At 38.7% G+C, this 24,812-nt stretch overlaps 1 protein-coding gene across 2 annotated transcripts in view; it reads right to left on the bottom strand.

The window, feature by feature from the left end:
* The window catches only part of SLC9A6 (solute carrier family 9 member A6), a 68,863-nt gene that overhangs the window by 18,331 nt on the left and 25,720 nt on the right, over window positions 1-24,812 (bottom strand). Inside the window, exons 8-15 of one of the 2 annotated variants that reach the window (XM_053579951.1) lie at window positions 24,139-24,244; window positions 23,793-23,881; window positions 20,838-20,951; window positions 17,880-17,991; window positions 14,845-14,998; window positions 10,481-10,570; window positions 9,328-9,358; window positions 6,637-6,716 (exon numbers count right to left, since the gene is read on the bottom strand). In XM_053579951.1, the coding sequence (XP_053435926.1) occupies window positions 6,637-6,716; window positions 9,328-9,358; window positions 10,481-10,570; window positions 14,845-14,998; window positions 17,880-17,991; window positions 20,838-20,951; window positions 23,793-23,881; window positions 24,139-24,244 (776 nt within the window). The remainder of the gene's footprint in view (window positions 1-6,636; window positions 6,717-9,327; window positions 9,359-10,480; window positions 10,571-14,844; window positions 14,999-17,879; window positions 17,992-20,837; window positions 20,952-23,792; window positions 23,882-24,138; window positions 24,245-24,812) is intronic. The other variant, XM_053579950.1, reaches the window with a different exon arrangement.

Here is a 24,812-nt window from a genome sequence, read left to right as displayed (position 1 = left end):
TCATACCTTGGGGGAAAGATTCCCTATTCAATAAAAGGTGCTGGGAGAACTGGATATCCACATGTAAAAGATTGAAAATGGACCCACACCTTTCTCCACTCAATAAAATTGATTCAAGATGGATAAAGGACTTAAATTTAAGGCATGAAACAATAAAAATCCTCAAAGAAAGCATAGGAAAAACACTGGAAGATATTGGCCTGGGGAAAGACTTCATGAAGAACACTGCCGTGGCAACTGCAACAACAATAAAAATAAACAAATGGGACTTCATTAAACTGAAAAGCTTCTATACAGTTAAGGAGACAACAACCAAAGCAAATAGACAACCTACACAATGTGAAAGGATATTTGCATATTTTGAATCAGACAAAAGCTTGATAACTAGGATCTATAGAGAACTCAAATTAATCTACATGAAAAAAAGCCAAAAATCCCATATATCAATGGGCAAGAGACATGAACAGAACCTTCTCTAAAGAAGACAGATGAATGGCTAACATACGAAAAAAATGCTCATCATCCCTATTTATTAGAGAAATGCAAATCAAAACCACCCGAGATACCATCTAACTCCAGTGAGAATGGCCTACATCACAAAATCTCAAAACTGCAGATGCTGGCGTGGATGTGGAGAGAAGGGAACACTTTTCCACTGCTGGTGGGACTGCAAACTAATACAACCTTTTTGGAAGGAAGTATGGAGAAACCTCAAAGCACTCAAGCTAGACCTCCCATTTGATCCTGCAATCCTATTACTGGGCATCTACCCAGAAGGAAAAAAATCCTTTTATCATAAGGACACTTGCACTGTTTATTGCAGCTCAATTTACAATTGCCAAAATGTGGAAACAGCCTAAATGCCCACCAACCCAGGAATGGATTAACAAGCTGTGGTATATGTACACCATGGAATACTATTCAGCCATTAAAAAAATGGAGACTTTACATCCTTTGTATTAACCTGGATGGAAGTGGAAGACATTATTCTTAGTAAAGCATCACAAGAATGGAGAAGCATGAATCCTATGTATTCCAATTTAATATAAGGACAATTAAGGACACGGTGGGGGTGGGAGAAGGGGAGAGTAGAGAGAGAAAGGAGGGAGGGGTGGGGAAAGGAAGAGCAGAGAGAGGGAAGCAGGGAGGGGGTGGGGCCTTGGTGTGTACCATACCTTTTGGGGGCAAGACATGATTTCAAGAGGGACTTTACCTAACAAATGCAATTAGTGTAACCTGGTTTCTTGTACCATCAATGAGTCCCCAACAATAAAAATAAAAAGAAAAGAATAAAAGAATGGAGAAGCAAGAATCCAATGTACTCAATTATGATATGAGGATAATTGATGACCTAGTACATGGTGGGGGGTGAGGAAAGGGCGGAGCTGAGAGAGGGAAAGAGGGAGGAGGGTGAGGGATCATGATGTGTGACACACCTCTTAGAGGTGGGACACAATTACAAGAAGGACTTTACCTAACAAATGCAATTAGTGTAATCTGGTTCTCTGTACCCTCAATAAATCCTCAATGATTAAAGAAAATTAAATGTAAGGTAAACCTAAAAAAAAAACCACACACACACAAGGGACTAGAAAAGGAAAAAAATATCATTATTCACAGATCATTTGAGTACAAAGAAAATCAAAAAGAATCTACAAACTACTAACAATAATAAGTAAACTTAGCAAGATTGCTGAGTATACACCCTCAGTATACGGGGCCAGCTATTTTTTTGTTGCAGTTTGGCTAGGGCCAGGTTCGAACCCATCACCCTTGGTATATGGGGCCACGCCCTACTCACTAAGCCATAGGCACCACCCTGTTTCTAAAATTTAAAGGAAAATTTAAAGCACCTAAAATAGCCAAGGCAATACTGGAGATTTATTTACTCTATAGTAGTGATATGTGATCAATATATAGAACTCAATTGTATGTCTATATATTAACATGTAGGAAATAAAAACCATTTGCAATAGCACCAAAAACATCAAATACTTATGGATAAATCTAATGAAAAATATATAAGAGCTGTATGCTGAAAGCCAAAAAACATTAATGAGGGACATTTTCAAAGACCTAAACAGAATGATGTATTGTGTTCATAAATTGGAAGACTCAATACTGTTATCATTTCTCTCCAAATTCATTTATAGATTTAATACAAACCCAATAAAATTGCCAGCAGTTACTTTTTGGGTGTGTGTATAAATTAACAAGCTGTTTCTAAAATTATTATTATTATTATTATTTATTTATTTATTTGAGACAGAGTCTCACTTTGTTGCCCTCGGTAGTGCTGTGGCATTACTGCTCACAGCAACCTCCAGCTCCTGGGCTTAACTGATTCTCTTGCCTCAGCCTTCCAAGAAGCTGGGACTACAGGTGCGCACCACTAGGCCCGGCTATTTTTTAGTTGCAGTTTGGCTAGGGCCAGGTCGGAACCCGTCACCCTCAGTATATGGGGCCGGCACCCTACTCACTAAGCCACAGGCACCGCCCTGTTTATAAAATTTAAAGGAAAATGTAAAGCACCTAAAATAGCCAAGGCAATACTGGAGATTTATTTACTCTACTGGATAGGAGACTTATTATAAAGTATAGTAGTGATATAAAAACAGAGAAATAGAATGGAAAAGAGACTCTAGAAACTAACACCCCCCCCCTTATATGGTCAAGTGATTTATGACAAACACTCCACTGCAATTCAGTAGGGTAATGATGGTATTTTTCAATAAATGGCACTGGGTTAGTTATTCATATGGGAAAAATGTATATCTTGACCCCTACTTTAGACCATACACAAAAATTAATTTATGATGGATCAAAGACTTAAATGTTATAGCTAAAACAATGAAACTTCTAAAGAAAGTCTAGGAAAATTTCCTCATGACCTTGGGATATAAAAGATTTCTTAAGACACAGAAAACATTAATCATGAAAGAAAAGATTAATAAAATGGACTTCATTAAAATGAAGAACTTCTATTCCTCAAAATATAAGAATAAGAAAATGAAAAGGCAAGCTACATACTGAGAGAAGGTACAACATACATTAATCAACAAAAAAACCCAATTCAGGAACATACAAAGAAATATAAATCAACAAGGAAAACAACAACAACTCAGTTAAACAATGGACAGAAGACACTTCACAAAACAGAAACACTTCACAAAAGAAGACATTCCAATGGCCAGAAAACACATTAAAGAGTGCTTACTGGTCAGAGAAATGCAAATTTAAATACCTGAGATATCACTACACACCTATCAAAATGGCTAAACTTTAAAAGGCTGAGAATAGCAAGTGTTGATAGAGATGTGGAACAAGAACTCCCTTGACTTGCTAGTGGAGGGTGATGATAAATTCAGCAAATAACTGATAAAACAGGTTACAAGCACTCTGAAAAAAAAACTGCTTGGCAATATCTATTAAACCTAAACATATTCAATTCTACTCCTTGGTATATACCCAATAGAAATGAGTGCTTATGTCCATCGAAAGTTACATATTTACAGATATTTAGCTTCATTTGTAATAACTAAATGCAAGAAACAACCCAAATGTTTATTAAGAGTACAATGGTTAAAAACAGAATCTAGAGCAAGAGTGAGACCCCATCTCTAAAATAATAATAATAATAATAATAATAAAGCCAGCCGTGGTGGCATGCACCTGTGGTCCTAGCTATTAGGGCAGGTGAAGCAGGAGGATTGCTTGAGCCCAGGAGTTTGAGGTTGCAGTGAGCCATGATGATGCCACTGGACTCTAGTGTGGGCAACAGACTGAGACTCTGTCTCAAAAACAAAACAAAACAAAACAAACAAACAGCAAAATCCAAATCTTTGTAGTATATTCATACTGTGGAACACGACACATCAATAACAAAGAATGAATTACTGTTACATGAAACAATAAGAATAAATTACACAGAAGATGTTGAGTGCTATGGGGGTTAAAATAGTCAAATTCATAGATGCAGAATAGAATAGAGTTACCAGGGATGGGGGAGGGGAAATGGGGATGTAATGGTCAATGAACATGCACTTGTATCTATGCAAGATAAATTCTGAAAATCTGTTACACAGCATAGTGCCTATAGCTAACAATACCACATTGTGTACTTAAAATCTGCTAAGTTATACCGTATGTTAAGGGTTCTCATCACAAAAATCCAACAATGGTAATAATAAAGGTAGCAGGAGGAAACTTTGAGAGGTGATCAATATATTTATGGCCTTGATGGTGGGAATGGTTGCATGGGTACCTACTTATTCCCAAACTCATCAGGTTGTATACATTACATGTGTACAGCTTTTTATATGTGTATCATACCTCAATAAAGTGGCTTTAAAAAAAAAGCTGCATGAAAGAAGCAAGACTCAGGGAGGTGTTTCTGATGGCAAGAGAACACAGTCACCTTCTGGAGTGCTAGAAATGTTTATATACACCTTTATATGGTTGGTGGGCACAAAGGTGTAGACGCAGGTCAAAATTCATTAAGCTGTACACTAAAGATTTGTATACTTTATTGTAGTTAACTTATATCTCAGTTATAACAATCTGTCTACACAACTAAAATCTAGAAAGATGAATAATTGATTCTACCAGGGCACTGGGTATTAAAACAATTAGGTCTTGCCTGTGCATGGTAGCTCACACCTATAATCCCAGTGCTTTGGGAAACCAGAGGCAGGAGGCTTGCTTGAGGCCAAGAGCTCAAGACCAGTCTGGGCAACATAGCAAGACGCTATCTCTACAAAAAAATTCAAAAAATTAGCCTGGTGTGATGTGCATGCTTATAGCCCTAGCTAACTGGGAGTCTAAGGTGGGAGGACCATTTGAACCCAAGAGTTTGAGGCTGCAGTGATCTATGATGGTGCCACTACACTCTGGCCTGGGTGACAGAACAAAATTCTGTCTCTTAAAAAAAAAAAAAAAAAAAAAAGACCAGGTCTTAGTTGAGCAGTACTTAATAGGGTATTACGGAGTCAAATAAGTTTTGGTGTTTACTTCTATAAGAACAAACTTAAAAATAAGCTATTATTCTACTCTTTCTCTGTATCAGGATCATCTGCATTGTATAAGCATATTATGCAAAAAAGTAAGGTATTTTATGTAGAAAGCACTAAAAAATTTTTGTTAAATCAGAGGAATGAAAAAGCCCCAAGAGATATGGGAGTGGCTTATATCCAAAATGCTGACAATGGAGCCAAAAGTAATGACATAATCTTTAAACAATTTTCAAAAGCCAGGCTCACTCTCCCTAATAGGAGTCTTAATACCACAGATATGCTTGCATTCTTGTTTCCATAAATTGATTTTGAAGTACTTATACAAATTGAATGCAAAAATCTAGTAAACAGGATATGGTTAAGTAGCAGCTTCTAATCCTAACTGTTAAGTACATTTTTCTTAAATATACAAGGCTTTAATCAGAAGGGTGAAAGCAAAGAAAAACATTTTACATGGTTGTCTAAGAGGGACGGAGGGAGGGGGGTGGGGCCTTGGTTTGTGTCACACTTTATGGGGGCAAGACAAGATTGCAAGAGGGACTTTACCTAACAATTGCAATCAGTGTAACCTAGCTTATTGTACCCTCAATGAATCCCCAACAATAAAAATAAAATAAAATAAAATAAATTTGCTTCAATAGAACATAAACCAAGTTTTGATGCATGTACTGATAAATGTCGAGTTCCATTTTCAAATGAGGTATTAATTTTAATAGTGATGTGCTTTTTTTTTTTTTGGAGACAGAGTCTCACTTTGTCACCCTCAGTAGAGTGCAATGGCGTCACAGCTCACAGCAACCTCTAGCTCTTGGGCTTAGGCGATTCTCTTGCCTCAGCCTCCCAAGTAGCTAGGACCACAGGCGCCCGCCACAATGCCCGGCTATTTTTTGTTGTTGTTGTTGTTGCAGTTTGGCCAGGGCCAGGTTTGAACCCACCACCCTCGGTATATGGGGCCAGCGCCCTACTCACTGAGCCACAGCCGCCACCCAACAGTGATGCTCTTTAAAAGGCACAATTTAAAGAGGTGAGAGAATATCAATACCACTAAAAGTATAGCTATGAGGAAGCCTTACAACAGGACAAGAAAGAAATTGGACAATGAAAACCTTAGCTATTGTGGCATTCTAAATGAGAGGGAGAATCGCTCAGTCTTTGGAAAGGTCGGGGGAAAAAGGCATCTCACTGCATGTTGTGGTATCTAATAATGCTGAACTTTTATTTCATTTTCATTCTTTTCCCTAGGGCAGCCTTTCTTCTTTCACCCTAGGAAGTACATTGACAAGAACCAACAAATACCTTTTACGAGATTCACCAAATTAGCAAAAGGTCAACAAATATTAAAGTTTGCTCCATAAATAAATCTCTATAGCAAAGGAAATGTGTCATTTGGGCTTTTGATTCCCTTCACCCAGCCAGCTTCTGCAATAGCCACTCTCTCTGACTTCCTAGGTTTGCGGTAGAATTCATTTGTGTGGGTTTCCTTCTCCGCAACACTGATGAGGAAAGGGAAGACTAAAGGTGGGCTTTACATTCTGCTTTAGGAAGGGAGCAGTCAAAACAGTTGTTCCATTAAACTATAATTATCCATGACTACACTATCATTTTTTTCCACAATTAAGGATACTTGTGATCGAAGTTGTACCACAACCGGAAGAGCCAAGCGCTCTCTGCTTTTGTAGTTCTCCTTTCATTTTCAGGAACACCCTGCAGACAGATAAAACAGAAATCCATATGGACACACAGATACCAACACATTTACTTTGAGCCATTCCTTTGTAGAATCAGAAATAGAGGCCACTACATATAAGATACTCGCCAACATGGGTACCATTAGAAATTTAATAGTTTATGTATTACAGCTGTGGAATAAGAAATTGAAATGTTTTTCTGAACACCTTTATTATTCAGGTCGCTTGCTTATTCATAAATGTATTGTCATTAAAAAAAATCATTGTGGGATCATTCAGATCCTAAATCTGAAAGTCTTATCCCCGTAATGTAACAGGACCTTAAGCAGAAAACATCACATCGACACCCCTATCTTTGTTCTCCTGGTCCTCAAAAGTAACTGGCATCTTCAAAGCAGCTACTGTGTTATTAGAACACTAATAAATGAATAAAGTAAAAGTTCCATGGTAAGCCTGACTGGCTAGGAGGGAAAGCTAACATAGCAAACAGGCATCTTCTAAAATAGCTTCCAAAAAGATAAACCATGTCCTTGTTTGTAATATGTTATAGTCAGCAGTCAGGCAGTTGGGTGATTGGTTCCAGTCCCAGCTCACTGACATTAACTAGTTTGGGCAAGTCTCTTTCCCTTTCTGGGCTTGAATTTCTTCATGTATAAAATGTGAGGGTTAGAGAATCCGTATGGCCCTTCCAGTGCCAATGTTCTATGGTTCCATGGTTTTCTTTTCTAAAAGCAAAGAGTTTAGATTCAGGGTTTTTGTTCCTTCCTAATCCTCAAAATAAATTATTCTTTTCCTCAATATGTACCAACACATCAACAACATAAAATTGTTTGGGAATGCTGTAGGGGCTTACAAGAGACAAGAGCACCTTCTGTACTTCCTTTTACAACATAAGGTTTGTGTGCCTCCACTTTGTTTGTTTGTTTGTTTTTGAGACAAGAGTCTCACTATGTTGCCGTCGGTAGAGTGCTGTGGCGTCACAACTCACAGCAACCTCTAACACTTGGGCTTAAGCTATTCTCTTGCCTCAGCTTCCCAAGTAGCTGGGACTATAGGCACCCGCCACAACACTGAGCTATTTTTTGTTGCAGTTGTCATTGTTGTTTAGCTGGCCCAGGCTGGGCTCGAACCCACCAGCCTCAGTATATGTGGCTGGTGCCGTACCCACTCAGCTATGGGTGCCGAGCCAACATAAAATTGTTTGGGAATGCTGTAGGGTCTTACAGGAGCCAAGAAACCTTTCTGTATTTCCTTTCACAACATGAGGTCTGTGTGCCTCCACTTCTTGATGAGCAGCTCATCTCTAAGTCTCACCATTCCCTCACTCACTGCATGCTTACTATAATGTCCCTCTGTTCTTCCCAATGGACACTCAAAATATCAAGTAAACAGTAAAACCAAGATGTCCATAGGGTTTTGGAGGCAAGGGGGAAATGGCCTTTTGTTCTGTATGTCATAACTGGTATCACTTATATGGCTCTATCCATGTCACTCCATTTCCACTTATCCTCTGTGGTGAGAGAGGTGACACAGCTGGTGGAGACTCATGCAGAGAGTGACGAAGCATTTGTCTTGGGAGCTGTTAATTAACTTCATTCTTGTTTTGACACAGGAGGAAGCACTGAGGAGCTATTACCCTTTGAATGCTACCCCAGCTGCTTGGTATCATGGGAATTTATCCAGCCTGGTTTGCACGAATATTTCAAGCCCATGGAATTCTACTTTAAGGCTCTGACCACAAAAGAGACAAGCACTTACTATATCATATGCATACATTTGCACTCATGGCTCAACAGCTAACAAAGTGAGCATTTAGGAAATAAATCTGAGAAATATATTTTTTTAAACCACACCCTGAAGACAAATATACTAAGGCTTGTTTCAGAATTTTGAAGAAGATGCTTTCTGTCTTCAAAAACCTAATTTCTGTGATTTCTCATCTAATGTCTAGTACTGAGTACTCAGTGATACTCAGAAACCATAGAAAAGTGGATAGAAAATACCAGAAAAGGGTGGTCATTCAAGAGAAGGCAGCCAGTTACACTGCATTCAGTCCAACAGGCTCAGGTTCATAAGATAACTGAGAAACTGACACATGGAAATGGAAGGAAAAAAAAATAAGGAAATGGGGCCAAGGCTGAGGCACAGGGTAAGAAAGTGCATTCCCCTGAATGGGCAGGGAAGACTGACTAGAGAGTCAAAAGCTTCTAGGCAGCGTTCAAGGACAGCTGCCGGTCGTCCAATTTGAAAGGTACACAGGAAGAGCAGCTGGAGCAGGGCTTACATCAGAGGCAGGCCTTCATGCGCAAACCCAAGTGGAAAAAGGCTCCCTGTGCCAGAGGAGTCACTTGAAAACCCAGCAGCGCTTGAGAGACTGCTTTCCTCTGTGGCAAAAGCCCAGGGTGGCCCACAGATATGAAAGCTGTCACCCTTGATAACCACATGCTGTCAAAAATTTGGTTTTGTCTCTGTGGAGCAGTGAGAAAAGCCAGGAATGATGTCAGTTAAAAGCTCAGGCAAATGAGACAGGATCTGAATGGAGGCATGAAGTCTACATTAGACTGTTTTCTTTCCAAACAACTGCACATTCGCCAGAAATGCTAGGGACAACACAAACGCATATTTACCAAATGTTCTTGGTCTGAATCAACACCAACCCTAAAGGAAAAACACAAAGAGCAAATGAGATTTCAAAGCCAAAAAAAGGTCTATTCACATATGTACATTGTTATGTTAGGCAACTACTTTTCTCAACACAGAAGCTATGGAACAGTTCATGTTTTCTTGTTTCTTTATGGCTGTTGTGTAGATTTCTGGCTCCTGCCACTTTTCTTAGCAACAGCTTGGATTCTGAGGCAAGCAGGGTGTACTAATGATTCTCCTCCTGCAATCCCACTTACCCGTTTCAGGAAAATAGCATTTTCTTCTCTGAATTTAAATCCCTGCAAGCAAAGGCAGGGAGAGCAACACTGCCCGGGTTGCTGAATAAGAACTACCAGGTAGTTCCAAAAACAAGGCTGGCAATTTGGGGAGGACCTGCATGTTTTGGGCGCCTCACAGCTTTCATTCAACTACAGGTTTTTCATAGGCAAATAGACATTAGCCTTGGTTCTTCACAAGTCTTTTTTATCTACTTAAAATTCCTGCTTTCCCTACCCCAGGGAGATGCTTCATTGAGTTCTCTCTGACTCTGCTCTAACCAACTCTGACAGGAATGAACCAACTCTGTTCATTCTTCCTTTACACTAGCAGGTCTTCTGTCCTTTCCATCCCAAGAGCTCACGCGCAGCCCTCACCCTGACTCACAGGGTCTGTTGCAGCAGGTTTTCCAGTCACCAGGCTCTCTCCAAAGTTAGCTGTCAATGGCATAGAACTAGGTTATTCCCTTGAGCCTCTGAGAGTGGCTTACAACCCAGGGAGCCAAGTCTGAAGTCCTTGGTGGGGCAGTCAAGACTCTCTACAAAAGAGTGCCCCCCCACTCCTTGCTCCACTCCAACCTACCATTCCACCCTCATTTCCCGTCATTCTTTTCTACATACTCTATTCTAGCCATACCAACCTACTCCTCTCCAAATCCCTGTCCTCTCCTAAACCTTCATGCTTTTGCTCATGGTGTTCCCTCTACCTGAAATGTGCTTGCCCTTATTTTTTTCTACTCATTTTATCAAGTTCCAAAGTAACCATTCTATGACCCATTCAGGCAGAATCATTTTTCCCTCTGTGTATTTGCTGTATTTTCTTGTCCTTTAATATAATACTTAGCACAGTATAGTTATTTACCTGTCAGTGTCCCCCAAAAGACTGTGAGCTCCTTGAGGATAAAGGTCATGTCTCAATTCATCTCTGTATCCCCAGAGTCTAGCACAGTACCTGACACATAATAGGTGCTCATATGTTTATCAGTTAAGTTTACTATAGACAACACACAAAAAAATAGCAGCATGAGCAGCTATAGCAGTAGAATCTCAGAATATGAATAATACTGAAGGGAGGAAAATGATGCAAGACCACATCTGGAAGGCAAGGGACTCACAGTTAAGTACTTAAAAAGAGATGGCCATGAGCAGATTCATAATTCAAAGAAAAACTCTTTTTCTTTTCTTTGTTAACATGGCCAGGAGCTACTTAATATCTTCTCAGTCACATTAAACTCTAACCACATTTATGCATCTCAAGTGACATCTAGTGGTCTTATAGATAGCACATTTGTAATACTCAGATGGCATATTATTAAAAGCCAATTCCACATAATAAGCATTTATACAACACTTATTTGCCAGGCACTGTACTAGGCACAAGGCATAGACGTGAATTAAATACGACCCTTGCCATCAAGGAACTCACAGACAAGTGGGGGAAACAGACACAACTAGAGCATAATCCCTAAGGGCTTGCTATCAGGGAGTGCTGGCTTCAAATCTGGGTTTGGCTGCTTTTCAGCAGTGTGAACTCAGTCAAGTTATGTAGCTTTATGAACTATAATTTTATCACCTGGAAAATGGGGGCAAATATCTACCACACAGTTGCTGCAAGGATTAAATGAGAAAATGTATTGGAAGATCTTAAAAGAATGTCTGATGCATCATTAATACTAAGTGGTAGCTCTTATAACATTACAAGGCTGAATAATGAATAAATAAGTGCAATAATAAGGAGAATCAATTTACACAAACAGAAGCGTGGTTCCAAGAGACAAGAACGGGGGCAAAGGAGATGGCACTAAGCTGCGTCATTTACTGGGAGTAAAAGATAATTTCAGGCAGAGGGAACAGTATGAACAGAAGCTCAGAAACAGACAAGTGCAAAGCATGTGCAGTAAATGATAGGGAGCCAAGTGTGACTGTCACATTATATGAAAGGTCAGAGGAACAGCTGGCTAGTTCTAATTTGTCAAGGATCCAATATCTATACAACAGCTAGAATGACCTTTTTCCACTCTAAATTAGTTCAAAGTCACTGTAAAATCCTCCAAGATTTGGAATTATATTTAAAAATCCAAACCCTTTACCATGTCCTACAAGCCCCTATGGCAGGTGTCCATAAACTACAGCCCACGGGCCACATCTGGTAGCCCTCCTGCTTTCGTAAATAAAATTTTGCTGGAATACAACCACACAGGTTAATTTAAATGTGATCTATGGCTGCTTTCACACTAGAGTAGCTAAGTAGCTGAGACAGAGATTGGATGGCCTGCAAAGCCTAAATATTTACAATCTGACCCTTTCAGTAAAAGTTTGCAGAGCCTTATCCCCATGGGATCTTGTCCACCTCATTTCCTACCCACCCTTCCATCACTATACTCCAGCTATGTGAACTTTCCCCCTGTTCATTAAAAAGGCCAAGTCTGTTCTTGCCTCAGGGCCTTTGTACTTGCTCTTCCTTTTGCCTGGACTGCTTGTCTTCCTAATAATTGTTTAACTAGCCATCTAGCCATATCCTGTCGTTCAGGTAGCCTGAGCTCAAATGTAATCTCTCAGACAGACCACCTCTGACCTCCTTATATAATGCACCCCCATCCCCAAGGTACTATCATAGTACCTTGCTTGACAGCTAGCATAGCATTTAATACCATCTAAAACTGTCAGGTTCATTTATTTACTAGTTTTTTGTTTGTTTCTCCCATTAAAGCATAGATATTATGAGACCAGGGACCTTTTCTATCTCATTACTATCACTGCCCTTCTCTACAGCACGATTTCTTGGTATTAGCTTTACTGTACCGACATTTTGGTCCAGATAATTCTTTGTTGGTGGAGAGGAAGAGGGTGAGCCTCTCCATCCTGGGCTCTGTAGGATGTTCAGCAGCACTCCTGGCCTCTACCCAGAAGATGCTAGTAGCATCACCCACTTCTAGTTGTGACAATCAAAAATGTCTCCAGACATTGCCAAATGTCCCTTAGGGAACAAAATTATCCTCAGTTGAGAACCACTGAATTGAAGCTTAAAATAGTGCCTGGCACATAGCTGCTGCTCAGTAAGTATTTATTGAATAAATGAAAAAAAGAAACATTTGAAGTGCCATACTAGGAGCTTTACAGACATTAACTCACTGAATCCTTGCAACAACAACCCTAGGAGGTAGGTACCATGACACGATATTAGAGATCAGGAAAATGAGGCTTTAAAAGCATAAAGAACTTGCCCAAGATCACAAAATTAGCAAGTGAAGGGGGGAGAACTCAAAACCAAGTTTAAACCAACCAAACTAACATGAATATTAAGCTTCCAGGGTTTATCAGCATCTTCAAAATTGTACTAGATAAATTTGGGGGAAGAAAAGAGAAACTTAAAATATAGCCTGTGATGCAAAGAGCACCCCCCTCCCAACCCAATAAAACAAGAAAGCAACAAGAAATAATCTAAGACTATAAGTCAACGCTGTTTATAATTAAGTGCCAAAGTATGTTATTGGGATAGGCAAAATGAGGTCAAAGAACTTTCAAAAGTAGTGAAGTAGATTAAACTTTGTATCAGTAGGTGGGTTTTTGCTTTTTCTTTTGAGGGGAGATGGTAAGCCTGGGTATTCTATTTGGTTTGTCCTTACATTTAATTTTGTTCTCCTTTGTAAAATGAGGAAGAATCTTTATTACAAGCTCTTGAGAAAAGAAAGCAGCTTTGTCTTTTCAAAATTTACCATCCTAATTTCTTGATGAAATATGGTATAGAAGAAATTAAGAAAGCCCAGAGGCTCTTCTAGACACCATTTAATTATGTGGATGACCTTGAACAAATCAGAACCTTTCTAATCTCCAATTTTTTCACTTGTAAAAAGGAGTTATTGTGTTTAAAAGCACTTAGCACAATGCCCAGTACACAGTAGTTGCTCGATAAATGCCAGGTCCTCCTTGAAGTAATAAATGTAGAATATAAATGTCTTAACACAATAACTAAGAAAATGCCAGGAAGGCTATGTTAACCAGTGTGATGAAAATACGTCAAATGGTCTATATAACCAGTGTATGGTGCCCCATGATCGCATTAATGTACACAGCTATGATTTAAAAACACACTGTTTTAAAAACATATGATTTAAAAACATTCTTTTTCTGTATTTTATTTTATATACAATAACAGCACAGAAATGTTAAGAAATGGATTTGAATAGTAAGGAGAGATTAAGACAGTAACAACAACACTTAAGTGTGACTTAAAGTGTGATTGATTTAGGGCTGGTTGGTCTTTAGACTATTAAAAGAAAGGCATACTAGAATGAAAAAAAATGGAGGACAGAATCTGTAAAGTGTGAAATACTGTTTTCTCTAATGAACCCTATGTATTCTGGAAGCTTGGTACATCTTAATGTCTATGAAGTTTCAGCCAAACACAGAAATAAAATCAACAAAGGCTTTAGCAACATAGGCTGCTGTATCCATGGAAACAAATGCAGAACTCTTCTCTTGAGATACGAGGAGCTTTCCAATTGAATGCATTAACTAGTTACACATTCAAGACTAAGTCCTCATGATCTTGGCCTTGGATTATTAGGTTGGAAACAGTGCTGATCATAAAGATGTGAAAAAAATGATAAAATCTAGTGCTTCCTTCCTGCAGATGGAAGAAAAAAATTTGATCCAACCTGGTGATATGAATTAAAAACCATAACATATCCTTTTGACCATTTAATTCTGTTTCTAGGAATGTATCCTAAGGAAATAATTAAACAACCTCACTGTGGAGTATACATTTAAGAATGTTCACATTGTTGATGGTAATAGTAATAACAAAATCTTCAAATGGTAATGGTAATAGCAAAATCCTCGTTCAACACCAGGGATTTGATTAAATAAATCAGGATATATACAGCCATTAAAATAATTAATATATTTACTAATGTAAATGTCCATGCTAAAAGTATATGACGTTTAAAAGTCAGGCTACAAGAGTACCTTTAGTGTTGCCCCACTTTGTTAAAAGCATACATAATGCATAGCAAAAATTCTGTAAAAATATTCCTTAAATTATTAACACTGGTTTTTGTTTTCCTTTTGCATGTTTTCCTTTCTTCTGTGCCACCTAGTAGATATTTTAAAAGGAAAAATAAAATACTACATATTCACCAAAGCTTAGAAATAAACTGAAAATAAGCAGAAACATAAACGGAATTAAAATTTAATATTAAAAAGAGGTGTCCAGTTATCACTTACCTTATATGCAAGCATGACAGCATTGCAGTGGTGCCACCACCAAACACCCAAACAGTAAAAAACACAATCAAAAGTGTGGTGCTGAACATCATTTGCCGTGCATAAGTAGCAGTATCTCGAATGGCCAAGGCAAATGCCATTGCACCTCGAAGGCCTACAAGGGAATGGAAAACGTGTATCTCCAATAACTTATCTCCAACACAAGCTTCATAAATTCAGAGAGAAAAAGCACATTCTAAAAACTTAGAAGCACATGAAAAAATACACAATATTAAAATACCTGTATATACAAATAGGAATAGAATTTGTATGACACTGACAAGCATTGAACTCCTAACAATTCTTTATTATTTATATAATTAATTAATTATTTTAAATGGGGTCTCACCCTGTCACCCAGGGTAGAGTGCAGTGGCATGATCACAGTTCACTGCAGCCTCAAACCCCTAGGCTCAAGCAATCCTCCCACCTCAGCCTCTTGAATACACACTACAGGTATGTGACATCACGTCCAGCTAATTTTTTTTTTTTTTTTTTGCAGAGATGGGTCTCGCTTGTTGTCCAGGGTGGTCTTGAACTTCTGGCCTCAAGCAATCTTCCCACCTTGGCCTCCCAAAGTTTTGGGATTACAAGCATGAGCCACCATGCCCAGCCTTATTTTTTTTAACTTACATACATTAAAATTCTCTTTCAGTCTATAGCTCCACAAGTTTTGACAAATGCATAGAAGTGTGTGACTACTATCACAGTCAAGATACAGAAGGCTTTTATCATCCGCTTCTTGCAAATTCCTTTGTGTTATCTTTGAACTCCAAACTTTTTTACCTCACTAAACCCCTGGCAATCACTGATATATTCTTGATTGATATGACTTTGTCTTTTTAAGAATGTTACATATCGAGAGACGAATAGAACCTTCTCTAAAGAATACAGGCGAATGGCTAACAAACATATGAAAAAATGCTCATTGTCCCTAATTATCAGAGAAAAGTAAATCAAAACCACCCTAAGATATCACCTAACCCCAGTGAGGATGGCCCACATCACAAAATCTCAAAGCTGCAGATGCTGGCGTGGATGTGGAGAAAAGGGAACACTTTTACACTGCTGGTGGGACTGCAAACAAATACAACCTTTTTGAAACAAAGTATGGAGAATCCTCAAAGAACTCAAACTAGACCTCCCATTTGATCCTGCAATCCCATTATTGGGCATCTACCCAGAAGGAAAAACATCATTTTACCATAAGGACACTTGCACTAGACCAGGGGTCCTCAAACTGCAGCCCGTGGGCCACATGAGGTGGTGTGATTGTATTTGTTCCCGTTTTGTTTTTTTACTTCAAAACAAGATAATGTGCAGTGTGCATAGGAATTTGTTCATTCATTTTTTTAAAGTACAGTCTGGCCCTCCAACAGTCTGAGGGACAGTGAATTGGCCCCCTGTTTAAAAAGTTTGAGGACCCCTGCACTAGACTGTTTATCGCAGCTCAATTTACAATTGCCAAACTGTGGAAACAACCAAAATGCCCACCAATCCAGGAATGGATTAACAAGCTGTGGTATATGTATACCATGGAATACTATTCAGCCACTAAAAAAGATGGAGACTTTACATCTTTTGTATTAACCTGGATGGAGTTGAAACACATTCTTAGTAAAGCATCACGAGAATGGAGAAGCAAGAATCCAATATACTCAATTTTGATATGAGGATAATTGATGACCTAGTACATGGTGGGGGGGGAAGAGGGGAGCAGAGAGAGGAAAGGAAGGAGGGGGTTGGGGGTTATGGTATGTGACACACCTCTTGGAGGCAGGACACAATTATAAGAGGGACTTTACCTAACAAACGCAATCACTGTAACCTTGTTCTCTGTACCCTCCATGAATCCTCAACAATAATATCTGTACCCTCAATGAATCCTCAACAATAATAACAAATAAAAGAATGTCACATAAATGTAAGGCCGGCGTGGTGGCTTACACCTATAATCCCAGCACTCCTGTGAGGCTGAGGCAAGTGGATTGCTTGATCTCAGGAGTTCAAGACCAGCCTACGCAAAAGCAAGACCCTGTCTCTAAAACTAGCTGGGCGCTGTGGTGGGTGCCTGAAGTCCCAGCTACCTGGGAGGCTGAGACAAAAAGATCGCTTGAGCCCAAGAGTTGGAGGTTGCTATGAGCTATGATGCCGCAACACTCTACTGAGGACAACTAAGTGAGACTGTCTCAAAAAAAAAAAAAAAAAAAAGTCACATAAATGGAATCATATAGCATATAACCTTTCCAGACTGGCTTCTTTAACTCAGCATAATACCTCTGATCTGTCCACATTGCTGAGGGGATCAGTCATTTATTCCTTTTAGTGCACAGTAGTATTCCATGGCATAGATGCACCACAGTTTGTTTAGCTATTCATCCGTTGAAAGAAAGACAAATGGGCTGTTTCCAAGTTTTAGCAATTATGAATGGAATGGCAAAAATCATTCACTTACAGGTTTTGGTATAAAAAATGTGTTCATCTTTATCTCCCCCATTCTGTGTCATATTTCTGAACCAAGGATTTGGAACCAGAATATGAAGACATTCCCATAGAAGGGAATGAGACATAATGAAAAAAAAAAATTCTATTTGAGGATACAACTTCAATACTTAAAGGAGTCTTGTATTACCAGCATTAACATCTCAGTGTGACATCAAGCTGTATACATCAGTGTACATGCAGTGCGAATGACTGCTGGGAGTGGGCAAAAGAGGAAAGTTAGAGGCCGGGTGCTGTGGCTCATGCCTATAATCCTTGCACTCTGGGAGGCCGAGGCAGGCGGATTGCCTGAGCAAGAGCAAAACCCCATCTCAAAAATAGCCGGGCATTATAGTAGGTGCTTGTAGTCCCAGCTACACAGGAGGCTGAGGCAAGGGGATCGCTTGAGCCTGGGAGTTTGAAGTTGCTGTGAGCTATAACATCATGACATTCTACCGAGGGTGACAAAGTGAGACTCTTGTCTCAAAAAAAAAAAGAGGAAAGTTATAACTTACCAGCAAACATCATCATATGTTGAAAATTTGATCCAATCTTACTTCTTCTACCCAAATTGAGTAAGAGGGACAAGGGGTAAATATTTGCAGCTCTTCCCAAGAAAATAGCAATCTAAAATTATCAATAGGTTAGGGATCATTTCTTATTATTTGGATTATACATTCAAGATGGTTAAAGTCTATTTCAGGGAGCTCAGTTTCTAACACAGTCTCTTGGTTTCATTGTCTAACACAGTGCTGTCCAACAGAACTTTCTACAACAATGGAAATTTTCTGTACCTCCACTGTCCAATACAATGAACATTTGAAATGTGGCTAGTATGACCAAGAAACTGAAAATTTTAATATTTTTATTTGAATTAATTTAAATTTAAATAATCCCATGTGGCTAATTGCAACCAAATTAGACAGTACAGGTCTAACACAGGCAGTTTACTAGCTAAAGAGAAAGATGTTTAAAAGCAAAACTTTTTTACTATACTTTTAAGATTATTAATAGAATAGGATAATTCATTTCATTGTGAGTGTTGGTAGGAAGAGGAGTAATACTGTCTAAACTTCCTCTTCCCTCCTTAAAACAAAGAAAAGGGCAGCTCAACTATTTCATACCACTTAAATTCCTGCTAGCCTCAATATACTCCAGGGATAGTCTATACTTCTTACCTGCTTCAAAGGAAAAATTTAATGTGAAATACAGATTGGTTTTAACTGGAAGCCAATTTTAATATCTTTTTTTACAGTTTACTATCTATAGAGACTTCCACTTTATAATTACAAATTTTCTTACAAGGGTCACATTGCAGTCTCCATCCCATTTCTTAAGAGGAACAGAAAGGAAAATCTAAGATTAAAAACAGAACAAAGTTTGAAGAATATTGCTGGCCTAAGTAACTTTGGAAAAGAATGGAGTCTATAAGACTAAAGGCAAAAGGAACTGCACAGAAGCTTTCTATGCTTAGAGATAAAGCTATTTCCCACGGAAGTACTGGTTAACAGTTCTGATACTGTTATACACGTGTACTGGAACTGTACAATCAAGTAAACGGATGGCATGTGGTGGGAGTCAGGTTTCTTACTGTTACAAGGAAAGTGCAAATCAGCAAAGGGAGAAGGCCAGAAGGATTCCATGGTAATGAATTGAGTTGGAGATATCCGAATGAACTCATGCTTAGCTTAACAGAGACACAGATGGTTACACACAGATATATGAATAGACCCATGAATATACATGAGTTAGTATATACATACGCATTTCCTTGCTCTGTCAGGTGGCACTGAACACATCAAGTGCCCAGATATTGGTTTCTAATACTATTCTCTAATAAAAGGAACCAGGGCTCCTTGGAGAAATAGCCAATTCTTAGCTGAGGCAGAAAATACACAAGATGAACCTAAAAAAAAATATTTTAGTTCCAGAAAGTAGAGAAGTGCTCAAAAAAATAAAAATAAGGGCCAGGTGCAGTGGTTCATGCCTATAATCCCGGCACTTGGGAGGCCGAGGCAGGTGGATCGCCTGATCTCATAGGTTCCAGACCAGCCTGAGCCAAAGCAAGACCTAGTCTCTAAAAATAGCCCAGCATTGTTGCCGGTGCCTATAGTCCCAGCTACTCAGAAGGCTAAGGCAAGAGAATTTCTTAAGCCCAAGAGTTTGAGGTTGCTGTGATCTGTGATACCATGGCACTCTACCAAGGGTGACAAAGTGAGACTCTGTCTCAAAAAACAAACAAACAAACAATAATGGGGCATGTCAAAGAGACACAGGGACCCACTGAAAGAGCTCCCAGTGACCAAAGCTGAAATAGTTTGAGCAATAAAATAAAAAAAATAGTTGTATTATATTATAACCCAAAATATAAAATAAATATCAATGAATCCATATTGATATAAAAAAATGACTGAATGAAACAATAAATTTGGGAGAATCTCCTGTGTAAGGGATTCTAAATAATTTTATAGATATTCTGTTCTTGAGGAGGTGGAATATAATTCCTCACTTCTCAGTATCTGTGCATAGTGACTTCCTTCTAGGCAGTAATATATAGAAAGGTGGAACAAAAAGCAACTTGACAATGGAGAACAATGACAAACACTACCTGAACCAAGTGATTACAACTACCATTAGCATTACCAAGTAGGGACCCTTAATATGACGTGATGAGAATGTACTTCACCTCTGTTGTCTTCTTCCCTCATTCTAATCATGGGGGAAAATATCAGACAAGTTCAAACTACAGGACATCTTACAAAATAGCTGGCCAGTACCCTTTGAAACTATTAAGGGTCACCAAAACTAATGAACATATCTGGAACTGTGATAGTCGAGTAGAACCTAAGAAGATGTGACTATTAAATGTAATGTGGTATCCTGGACAGGACCTTGGAATAGAAAAAGAATATTAGGGGAAAACTATGGAAATATGAATAAAGTATGAACTTTTGTTACTAATAACATATCAATATTGGTTCGTTCATTATGACAAATGTACCAGGCTAATGTAAGATCTTAATAGAGGAAACTTCTCAGCTTCTTCTTTCCAACTAGTTTCTAAAGACTTAATTCACTCACGAGAGACAGAGAAAGAAAGAAACCAAAGCAGCCTCACTCAGCTTTTCCCCATCTGTACCCTGCTGCCTTGTGGCATAGGCTGCTAAATGTTTCCCAGGAGCCATCCTCTTTTCTTTCCTTTAGCAACAGAGGACAAACAGTTTTATCTTTTGGGGTGGGCAGGACGGAAGGAAACTTTTCTGTTACTTTGATCTGTCAACATTATTTGTGCAATACATAAAAATAAAATAGGATAGAATAAATAGAACAGAAAACAAGGGGGGGGTCCATATTTGTTTTACTCAGGGAAAATTTTATATATTTAAATGTACTCTCATCAACCACATGCCCCCAAATCACGTGAAAATCTCAGTTAAAATAGTTTTCAAAATAGAATACATGATAAAGGATACAAATGCTCCTACTACAAATGTTGGGTTAAAGACATGGTTCTGGAAGGTGAATAGTGTCAGCCCCATGTAGGAGAAGATGAAATTCTCTGCCAAGAAATTGAGAAGCTCAAACAACTGAAACGAAATTTAAAAGGTTAGTTCAGTAAATACATTCAGTGATATAATCAGAAAACATGAGTATTACTAACATAATGAAACAGACACTTTAAATACGTGAAGTTCATGCCTACACCCAAAAAAACGTGATTCAGAGGGGAGCAAATGTAGAGACAACAATGTCTAGTCCTACAGAAAAAGCCAGAAATGCTGCTTTCTCACTTTTTCCAATCAGCTTCTCTTCTCCAAACCACCCCCATCTTTAGTCACTTCTCTCCTCTTCCTCCAAACCTTGTCAGCTTTAGCCTAGCTTTCATCCACTCCCACCCATAATGCTGCAGAAGGACCCTAACTGGTATCCCAGCCATCCCCACCCAATTGGTGAACCTCTCTAAAAATATCACTTTCAGGATATTTCCTGCTTTACAAGCTAAAAGATTCAGTTCAACTTTTTATCCTGACATAAAATGCTTTGTGACAACTCTTATAACTGGCTGGCCATGTGACTTCACTTTTTCCATAGGTCTTGGTCCTCCTTTAGGAAGCAAGCTTCCTGCAGACACAGCTTCTTCCATATAATCCTGCACACCACGTCCTCACCTACTACCCGCCCACTCCACCCTGTTCACACCATGCCTCCGCATGTGTTACTAACCCAGCAGGTGTGGGAGACTTGCTGAATGAAGGAAGTTAAGGCCCTGCATGATCTGCTGTCCTTACAGCCACCACAGTTATTTACCACTGCTCTCTACCACAAGCCTCCGCCCCACAACAGGACAAAAGTTAAGAACATGGGCTCGAGAATCAAAATGCCTAGGCTTAAACTCTACCTTCCCTACTTGCTAGCTGTGTAGCTTTTGGCAAGCTCATTCATTCTTTAAAACCTATTCTTTGTTACCTAAAAATTTGAATAAAAATTAAAATAAGTATATATTTAATTCTCTTTAAATGATTTACTATACTATAATTACCACTTAATATACCATTTAATATATTATTATTACTATTATTACTTATTCTTGTTTAATTCTAATAAGCTACATTTTATCCAGTGTTGACAATGTGCTCAATATGATATTAAGGACTTTACATGTATTATCGCATATTAATTTCACAACAATTCCATGAAGTAGGTACTATTATTATCTCCATTTTAAAGATGGCAAAACTGAAACACAAAGAAGTTATGAAACTTATTGCTGGCCACACAGCCTGAGAGTGGAACCAGAATTTGAAACATTACAGTGACTCCAAAGTCCCAGTTTTATGCCACAACATGGGCCTACAAACTTTTCCTGTGAATGGCCAGAGAGTAAATATTTGAGGCTTCGCAGGCTACAAGGTCTCTGTCACAACTACTTAACTCTGCCAGGATAGCACAAAAGCAGCCACAGACTATATATTAAAAAGAAATGGATGTGGCTGTGCTCCAAGAAAACCTTACTGATATCCAGATGTAGATATCTTTTTCTTAAAAAAAGAAAAAGAAAAAAAGAGAAAACCTTACTGATAGACAGGAAAACGAGAATTTCTTATAATGGTCATGGGTTACAAAATATTCTTCTTTTGATCTTTTTCTAACCATTTCAAAATGGATGGAAATAAAATCATTTTTAACTCATAGATCAGCAAGGGCCAGATTTGGCCTAAGGACTGGAGTTGGCCAACCCTTCCTCAAGGGGTTCTTTTTATTCCTGCCTTTTTCTGTACTGCTCCCCCCAAAATCCTTCCCATCCTTTTAAGCTCACCACTTCTTTTATAATAGCATTCCAGTTCCTTAAGCCTCAAACCATTTTCCCCCTTCTCTAATGTCTTCTGTGACACACAATAAAATGCATACAATCTAGGATTGCTATGAGTCATTTTTTTTTTTTTTTTACATATAAAAGCTTCACATCACCAATAAACCAGAAGCTTTCAGAAGCTTTCATCCTGTTCTTGCTTTTCATTCATAACTCCACTACCTGGAAAAATGTTGAACTTCCCAGCTGATTTGCTCCTCTATATTTACTGTACTAAATTAATTTATAAAAAGGAGTTATAACCTCAATGCTTAGGCTTGGGAGGGGAAGCTTAACCTCTTTTGAGGGTTGGGGGAAAACAGATCATAAACTAAATCTGTGGCTCCAGAAGAAGAAAAAGTACTCTTGCTCTTCCTTTAGCACCAGTCCTTTCCAGGCTAATCTCACTATGTTCTAATTATTTAGCAAAACTTATAGCTTCTATTTCTCACTATAACCACAGTCAAGTAAGCACCTGTTTCTATTCCAGACATTACATTTTGTTCATATTTTTGTCCCATACACCTCATAAAGCTGGAAAATTTTATGCCTACTTCCTTTAGGATTCCCTTCAGGCACCCTGCGTGACTGATGGTTCAGTACTATATGAAGCCTGACCAGTGACACAGTTCCCTGACCCTTGACGTTCCCAGAACATAGCAGTTTTGCAGTGTCAGAGTAAAGACTGAAGGAGGTTAATCTTCTCTCCGTACACCCATCAGGTTGGAAGTTAATCTTATCTATATCACACAGCAGTAGTTCTAGTCAAGACAGAGTAAGTTTCCAAAAGGTTCTTTTTAAAAGCCATTAGATTAGGAAAACACTAAGAGAAAAGGAAGCTAATTGACTGTGTACTGGAGCCACAATAATAGCCCCTGGCTATTCTGCTGACCTACCTCTACCCTAAAAGTTGTCACTCTTTAATTTGCCAATCTCAGCGATGTCTAGCGTCAAAGGAAGAAAAGCTGAAATGTGCAAACATCATTTTGAACAGATCAAAGATTACTTTTAAGTAAAATGACTTCCATTGTGCTGAAAGAACAAAAAGTTTATTCATAAACTATGAAGTTTCTCTTACCTGTTTAGTTCTATGCTGAGACTCTGTGGACAAATTATTATATGTATAGTGTGCTTGTGTGATGCCACAAAACAATACCGCAACCACACCTATAAAGACATTAAGTCACAAGTTCACATAGAAGAATGGTTCCCAAGTTTTATACCAGTCCTTCTTTTACAGAAATGTTCATCTGTGACTTACTCTGTTGAAAGGAACCACTTCCACTGCATATCTTTTTTATGTTCTAAAGTGACAGTTTAAATCCCAACCACAAGTATGTTCAAACACTAAAGGAGGTGATCCACTCATGTGACTGGCAAAGTCACTCATAAGTACTTACAATCAAAAGGAGAAAGTAACCTACCTGTGAAACCCCATGCTTCAGCCAAGAGGAAGGTACTCCAGGACATCAAGAAAAATAGGCCTGTCTCCAACAACTGGAACTCCCGTAATTTGGTGAACTTTGTCACGTGAGACTGTTAAGGTTGGTAACAAGATCTTGTATTACAGATGTGCGACTAGAAAAAAACAGTCTAAGCAAAGCAAGTAGGAAAGCAAAAGGATTCTCCAGCTTTATACAAAAGTCACAGGATAAGGAGGCACCACAATGAAGACACTCTTAAAATGGGCATCAGTTGCCTTCCCTTCAGTGAGGACATCTTACGGTTTCACCACTCCAGTTGTTCTATGGTTATCACATACCTTGCTAGAAACCAGGCAATAAAGAACAGGTAGAGACAGGAGCAACAGATCAGGTATACGAACATGTCAACTCTATTCACTTCCAACCTAAAAGCAAGACACCTTCTCTAATATAGCAATTTGCATTTATAAAAACATGTAATTTCCATGAGATTTCACATTTATTTGATCCTCTAACACCTCTGCGATACACAGCAATCATTCCATGATGAAGAAAGTGAAGCCCTTCACTTACTTGTATAAGTCTAACAAGTATTTGACAGTGGAAGGCCTTGTGCCAAGTTATTACAAATCTCAGGCTAGGATCTAGAGTCACTTCAACCACTAGGTACTACA

The sequence above is a fragment of the Nycticebus coucang genome, chromosome X, assembly GCF_027406575.1.
Source record: "Nycticebus coucang isolate mNycCou1 chromosome X, mNycCou1.pri, whole genome shotgun sequence".
Classification (NCBI taxonomy): domain Eukaryota; kingdom Metazoa; phylum Chordata; class Mammalia; order Primates; family Lorisidae; genus Nycticebus; species Nycticebus coucang.
The sequence above is the reverse complement of the archived record's forward strand: the minus strand, read 5'-3'. Positions and strand labels throughout refer to the sequence as shown.